Source organism: Mastomys coucha, unplaced genomic scaffold (assembly GCF_008632895.1).
Source record: "Mastomys coucha isolate ucsf_1 unplaced genomic scaffold, UCSF_Mcou_1 pScaffold21, whole genome shotgun sequence".
NCBI lineage: Eukaryota > Metazoa > Chordata > Mammalia > Rodentia > Muridae > Mastomys > Mastomys coucha.
Genome location: NW_022196904.1, coordinates 11,581,133 through 11,589,091, shown reverse-complemented (window position 1 = coordinate 11,589,091; position 7,959 = coordinate 11,581,133). Strand labels below are relative to the sequence as shown.

General features: G+C 37.2%; 1 protein-coding gene across 2 annotated transcripts in view; it reads left to right on the top strand.

Annotated features, from left to right (window-relative positions):
* Positions 1-3,744, top strand: part of LOC116100378 (bile salt sulfotransferase 1) — a 31,002-nt gene extending 27,258 nt beyond the window's left edge. Inside the window, exon 6 of one of the 2 annotated variants that reach the window (XM_031384186.1) lies at positions 3,525-3,744. In XM_031384186.1, coding sequence (XP_031240046.1) covers positions 3,525-3,637 — 113 coding nt within the window. In that variant the 3' untranslated portion in view covers positions 3,638-3,744. The remainder of the gene's footprint in view (positions 1-3,524) is intronic. The other variant, XM_031384187.1, reaches the window with a different exon arrangement.
* Positions 3,745-7,959: the final 4,215 nt, after the last annotated feature.

Here is a 7,959-nt window from a genome sequence, read left to right as displayed (position 1 = left end):
AAGAAAATCTCAGAAGATGGAAAGATCTCCCATGCTTGTGGATTGGCAGGATTAATATAGTAAAAATGACCATTTACCGATTTCAATCTACAGATTCAATGCAATTCTCATCAAAATTCCAACTCAATTCTTCACAGACTTAGAAAGAGCAAATTGCAAATTCATCTGGAACAACAAAAAAATCAGGATATCCAAAACTATTCTCAACAATAAAGGAACTGCTGATTGAATCACAATCAAGGACCTTAAGCTGTACTGCAGAGCAATTGTGATAAAAACTGCATGGTATTGGTACAGTGACAGGCAGGTAGATAAATGGAACAAAATTGAAGACCCAAAAATGAACCCACACACGTAAGGTCCCTTGATTTCTGACAAAAGAGCTAAAACCATCCAGTGGAAAAAAGACAGAATTTTCAACAAATGGTGCTTGCTCAACTGGCAGTTAGCATGTAAAAAAATGCAAATCGATCCATTCCTATCTTCTTGTACAAAGCTCAAGTCCAAGTGGATCAGACCAGATACACTGAAACTAATTGAAAAGAAAGTGGAGAAGAACCTCGAGAAAATAGGCACAGGAAATTTTCCTGAAGAGGATGTCAATAGCTTATGCTGTCAGGTCTTGAATTGACAAATGGGACCTCATAAAGTTGCAAAGCTTCTGTAAGGCTAAAGACACTATCAATAGGACAAAACGGCAACCAACAAAAGATCTGGGAAAAGATCTTTACCAATCCTATAACTGATAGAGGGCCAATATTCAGTGAATACAAAGAACTCAAGAAGTTAGACTCCAGAGAACCAAATAACCCTATTAAAAAATAGGGTACAGTGCTAAAAAAGAACTCTCAATTGATGAACACTGAATGGCTGAGAAGCACCTAAAGAAATGTTCAACATACTTAGTTATCAGGGAAATGAAAATCAAAACAACTCTCAGATTCCACCTCACACCAGTCAGATAAGCCAGGATAAAAACTCAGATGACAGCAGATGTTGGAGAGGTTGTGGAGAAAAAGGAAGACTACTTCATTGCTGGTGGAATTGCAAGCTGGTACAACCAGTCTGGAAATCAGTTTGGTGGTTCCTCAGAAAATTGGACATAGATCTACTAATGGATCCAGCTATACCCAGAAGATGCTCCAACATGTAATAAGGACACATGCACCATGTTCATAGCAGCCTTATTTATAATAGCCAGAACCTGGAAACAACCCAGATGTCCATTAACAGAGATATAGATACAGATATTGTGGTATATCTACACAATGGAGTACTACTCAGCTATTAAAAACAATGAGTTTATGAAATTCTTAGGGAAATGAATGGATCTATAGAATATCATCCTGAGTGAGGTAACCCAACGACAAAAGAACACACAGGGTGTGCACTCTCTGATAAGTGGTTATTAGCCCAGAAGGTTGTAATACAGGTAGAATAATCCACAAATCACAAGAAACTCAAGAAGAAGGAAGACCAAAAGTGGATGTTTCATTCCTTCTTGAAAAGGTGAAGAAAATAACCATAGAAAGTATTGCAGAGACTAACTATGGAGCAGAGACTGAAGGAAGGACAAACCAGCCTAATATAGCTATCTCTTGAGAGGCTCTGACAGTACATGTCTAATACAGAATAAGAGGTTCACAGCCATCCATTGAAATGAGTACAGGGTCCTCAATGAAGTAGTTCTAGAAAGGAGCAAAAGAGCTGAAAGGTTTGCAGCCCCTTAGGATGAAGAACAATATAAACTAACTAGTGCCCTCAGAGCTCCCAGGGACTCAACCACCAACAAAGGACATAACATGGTAGAACTATGGTTCTGGCAGCATGTGTATAGTAGAGGATTGCAAAGTCGAAAATCAATGGGAGGAGAGGCCCTTGGCACTGTGAAGGTTCTGTGCCCTAGTATAGAGGAATGCCAGTGCCAATAAGTGGGAGAGGGTGGGGTGGCAATCATGGGGAAAGCAACAGGGTTTGTTCTTGTTGTTCTTGTTGGTTTGTTTCTTTGTTTTTTGGAAGGGAAACTGGGAAAGGAGAAGTCATATGACATGTAAATAAAGAAGATATCTAATTTAAAAAAAAAAGAAAGCATGTTCTAATAATGAAGAAAATAAGGAACCTAAGAGTAGCAATAGATACTTATAGGTACCCATCTTATTAGATGACACTTTTGTATTCATATCAATTAATGGTATATTATTTGAACATGCTGTATCAATGGTTTGCATGTTTATGAATTCTTTATATTTTATTATTTTATTTTCTTTTTTTATATTTTCTTTAATACAGTCCTTTCAGGAATTAAAATTAACTTATGAGATGATACAGAAAGAAAGTAATGTGATAAAGAAAAGCATGACTTCTATTGTCAATCTTTTTGCATTCGAATACACATCCATCACTCTCATACTGTGTAACATCTCAAAGACTAATTTTTCCTCATCAGCAAAATAAGAGCACTGCCTAAACCGTTCTCAGGTATTCACAAACTCATTAAAAATTCCCACACTGAGTATGTCCTATATGTCTGGCATTCTTTGCAAGTGAACAATTTAGGAATTTCAGAAACACTTCCTTTTCAAATATATTAGATGTATATTCTATGTGTATATTCAAAGCAGGAATGCATGGAATGGATCACAGTGCCACAGCTAGGAAATAAAGCAAGGATGGGGCCTGCTGGGTTCTAAATGGAGGAAAGTTGAGAAGAGAATGTTATAAGTGTAATTAAGAAATAGACAAAGAGCAAGATGCAATTATATGAAAGATACTGGGGTGGGTGACGGAAGATACAACACAGCATGACCAGTTGAACAATCTCTAAGGCTAAAACTAGAGACTTTCTGGATTGGAGTGGTGAAAACCAATGTATTGTCAGAAGAGACAGCTGTAAAGGCAGGGCCTGAAATTATATAGATCTTTCTGCATCATAAAACACCATGAGTGAGTGAAACAAGTGTCCTGCAATGTTCTAAGCTGGGAGTGGCTGGGTCCCCAGTATCTGGTGGGAAAACCAAGACAGCTGAAATGCTGCTCATAACTGTGTGTATCTGCAGCACTAATGTGAACCCACACATACATAAGTAGAAAATTTTTATGATATTATTTAAAAGTTGCTTGCATACTGTTGAGAACGTTTATAAGTAATATTAAAATGTAGATATAACAATTGAAGGCTGTTTGGATTATTGAGATGTTAAACACTGTTGAGTTGGATAGCAAGATGGGAACAGGTTGGATGGGAAGCAAGAATAACCTGGATATATAAAAAGGTCAAGCCAATGCTGCTGCTGTTAGATTGTCTAGCATAAAGGTTGGGAGAGTAAAAGGTAGGACATAATTTCCACAGAGGAAGGAGTCTGTATATGATTTCAGGGCTTAAGAAGTTTTCTACAGAAAATGGTAGTTTGATTTATTAACTGTGTGTTCTTTAGCAAACAAATGGTAAGAGATATGATGGGAGGAGCTAGACCAGTGTTACAACTATAATTAATCCACTTATGTATCTGCTTCACATATTCCAGGCATAACTGGGGACTGGAAGAATCACTTCACAGTAGCCCAAGCTGAAATCTTCGATAAAGTATTCCAGGAGAAAATGGCTGGTTTCCCTCCAAAGATGTTCCCATGGGAATAAGTTTTCAAAACTTTTAAACATTATATGAATACTGATGTTTATGTTCCTGTTGTTCTATATCTGTATAACTGAATGTGGTCATAGAATAAATTCTGTTGAGAAATTGTAAGGGTGATTTTTTAAAAGATAGTATTACTAATGCTAGTAGTAACAATAGTAGAGGTGGTTGTGGTAGTGGTGGTGGTGCTGGTACTGTTGCTGGTGCAGGTGCTGGTGCTGGTGCTAATGTATATAGCTTTCTCTTTGTAGTTGCCTTCAGAGGCCAGAAGAGCTCATTAGTTCTGAAGGAACTTCAGTTGCATGTAGCTGTAAACTTCCTAATTTCAGTCCTAGGAACTGATCTCAGGTCCTCTACCTAAGCAATACAGTACTACTAATATCTCTCCATCTTTGAGAGTCATCTCTTCAGCCTGGAATAATTGAGTCTTGGGTCATCAAATATTTGCTATTTTTTTTTACTGTTTTGTTGTGTATTATCAGCAAATTCCAATTTAGTTCATAGAATTACAGCTTTAAATCATTTTGTTTTCATTTGAATAAGTCATTTATTTGGGGATTTTACTTACTGAGATTGGACATGACAAAAGTTTCTAAGTGTGATGCTTGGGAAATTAAATAAGTATTACTCAGTCTTTATGTATTTATCATACTTTGCATGAATGCCAGCTAAATTATTTCCTGGATAAACATGTATGTATATCCTTATATTTTTTCTTTTTTTCATTTATTTATTTATTTCATTTACATTTTGCTTGCAGCCACCTACTTCCTCTCCTCTCAATCCCACACTCACAACTTCCTTGCTCCCTTCCCTGTCCTCTTCTCCTCAAGGTAAGGGGGTCCCTTCCACCCACCCACCCAGGGACAAACCCACTCAGGGACATCAAATTACATCAGGACTAAGTATATCCTCTCCCACTGAGGCCAGACAAGGCTGTCCAACTGTGGGAAAGAATCTTACATGATAACCATAGATCCTTACCTCAGACTACATTAGAGTACCAGGATGTGAACCATCACAAGGTGATTCTGGGCAGCTTTAAGAAATAAAGTGAAATATCACACTTGAACATTCAGGAACTTCATATATAGGCTAGGCAGAGTTCAAAATCTAGTGTTTGGTGAGTATTACTATATTATAGTCATCAAAGTCAATGAGCCATAATTATATAAGGTATATGATGTATAATTATAACATATACCCCAAGCTCTGTAGGTGAATCACCTAAGACACAATTGCTCATAGGGAAAGAATCCTGATCAAACATCAATGTTCAAAGGTCAGTTGTTAACATAGTGTCATTCTGTGTCTAGCTGTCTATTGTGATTAGTAGTCACAGGAATCTCCCATGAAACTGAAAGAGAATCACTAAAAGGAATCAGAGATATCAAAATTCTGATCTATCATAGCTCCTAGTAAGAAAGGATTTTGTAAGTCTCTCCACCATAGAATCTATGAATGCCCAAATGAAAAAGATGAACTTAGAATAATCTCTCTGTGAAATGTCACAATGAATTTGTGACCCCCTTGATATATGCCCATTTCTTATCTGGGTTTGGTAAATATTATGTTAGAGAAACTGAAGTTAAAAAAGATGAGTTCTAGCATAATTGGTAGAAAAATATAAAATTTTTTTTATTAAGAATGATACATTTCATTAGATGCTGGAAAAGAATTTGACAAAAGTCAGCATCCCTTCATTTTAAAAGCCTTGGAAAGATCAGGAATTCAAGGCCCATACATAAACACAGTAGATGAATATACACCAAACCAGTAGCCATCATCAAATTAAATGGAGAGAAACTTAAAGCAATCCCAGTAAAATCAGGCACTAGACAAGGCTGTGCTCTTTCTCCCTATCTATTCAATATAGTACTTGAAGTTCTAGATAGAGCAACTAGACAACAAAAGGAGTTCAAAAGTATACTAAATGGAATGGAAGAAGTAAAAATACCACTATTTGATGATAATGTGATAGTTTACGTAAGTAACCCCAAACAATCCTTGAAAGAAATCCTACATCTGATAAAAACTTCAGCAATGTGGCTGGATAAAAAACTAACTTAAACAAGTTTCAGCCTTTTATCAAAAGATAAAAGGCTGAAAAGAAATTGGGGAGATGACACTCTTTACAATAGTCACAAACAATATAAAATATCTTGTGACTCTAGCCAAACAAGTGAAAGATCTGTATGACAAGAACTTCAAGTCTCTGAAGAAAGAAATCAAAGAAGACTTTGGAAGATGAAAAAATCTCCCAGACTCATGGATTGGCAGGATTAATATAGTAAAAATGGCCATCTTGCCAAAAGCAATCTACATAGTCAATGTAATCCCCATCGAAATTCCAAATCAATTCTTCATAGCATTAGAAAGAGCAATTCTCAAATTCATCTGGAATAACAAAAAACCCAGGATAGGAAAACTACTCTCAACCTAAAAGAACTTCTGGGGGAATCAGCATCCCAGATCTCAAGCAGTACTACAGAGTAATACTGAATAGGGAATAGGGGATATTTTGCATGGGAAATCAGGAAAGGGGAAAGCATTTGAAATGTAAATAAATAAAATAACTAATATAAAAAAACCTCAGGTAACAGCAGGTGCTGTCAAGGATGTGGAAAAAGTGTTCCTCAAAAAAAAAAAAAAGAGTGTTCCTCCATTGCTGGTTGAACTGCAAGTGGACACAACCACTCTGGAAATCTGTCTGGTGGTTCATCAGGAAATTGAGAATACTACTACCTGAGAACCCAGCAATATCAGTCCTGGGCATATACCCAGACGTTGCTCCAACATGTAATCAGATCACATACCCTACTATGTTCATAGCACCCATATTTATAACAGCCAGAAGCTGGAAGCAACCTAGATATCCCTCAAAAGAGGAGTGGATACAGAAAAGGTGGTACATTTACACAATAGTGTACTACTCATACATTAACATTAAAAATATTGACTTCACAGGGCCAAGGTCTTCTCTTCCCATTGATGACTGGTTTGTCCATCAGCCCCATGAAGGTTCTATGCCCCAGTGTAGGGGAATGCCAGGGCCAGTAAGCAGGAGGGGGAATGATGAGGCGGGGGAGGGAACAGAGGATTGTTTTACTTTTTGTTTTTTTTTTCTTATTTTATTTTATTTTATTTTATTTTTTGGAGAGGAACCTGGGAAAGGAGATATTGTAAATAAGAAAACATCTAAAAAAATATTGACTTCATGAAATTCACAGGCAAATGGATGGAACTTGAGTATATCATCCTGTCTGAGGTAACTCAGTCACAAAGGAACAAACAAGGTATGTACTCACTGATAAGTGCATATTAGCCCAAAAGTTCAGAATACCCAAAATTCTATTCACAGACCATATGAAAACTAAGAAGAAAGAAGACCAAAATGTGGATGCTTCAGTGCTCTTTAGATGGATGAACAAAATACTCACAGGAGGAAATATGGAGACAAAAGTTGGAGCAGAGACTGAAGGATAGGCCACTCAGAGAGTGCCCCACCTGGGGATCCATCCCATATACAGCCAGTTAACTGGACATTATTGTGGATGCCAGTGAGTTCTTGCCAATAGAAACCTAGTATGGCTGTCTTCTGAGAGTTTCTGCCAAAGACTGACAAATACAAAGGAGGATTCTAGCAGCCAACCATTGGACTGACCTCATTTGGGGATCCCCAATGGAGGAGATCGAGAAAAGACTGAAGGAGCTGAGGGGGTTTGCAGCCCCATGGAGGGAGCAACAGTGTCAACAGGCCAGACCTCCTGGAGTACCCAGGGACTGGACCACCAACAAAAGAATACACATGGAACAACATATGTCGCTGGACACCTATGTGGTAGAAAATGGCCTTGTTGGACATCAGTGGGAAGAGAGGCTCTCATGCCTGAAGGTGTTCAATGTACCAGTGTAGGGGAATGCCTGGATAGGAGAATGGGAGTGAGTGGTTGGTGGAGCACCCTCAGAGTCAGAGTAAGGGAGGATGGGATAGGGGATTTCTGAACGGAGACTTGGAAAGTGAAAAACATTTTGAATGTAAATAAAGAACATATACAAGAAAGAAATGATTACTTTTCACTTATTTCTCTTACATTTGAAATTATAATGATAAAATATAATTACATACGTGATTTCTTCCTTCCTCTGTCGCCCTTCAAACTCATTGGTATATCACTCATTGCTCTTTTTGAAATGTATTGTTTCTGTTTTCATTAATTCATGTTGCATATATATGTATATAATATGTATATATATGTATATATGTATATGTATATGAATATGTGTATATGTGTGTATATACATATATGTGTATATTTTCCTA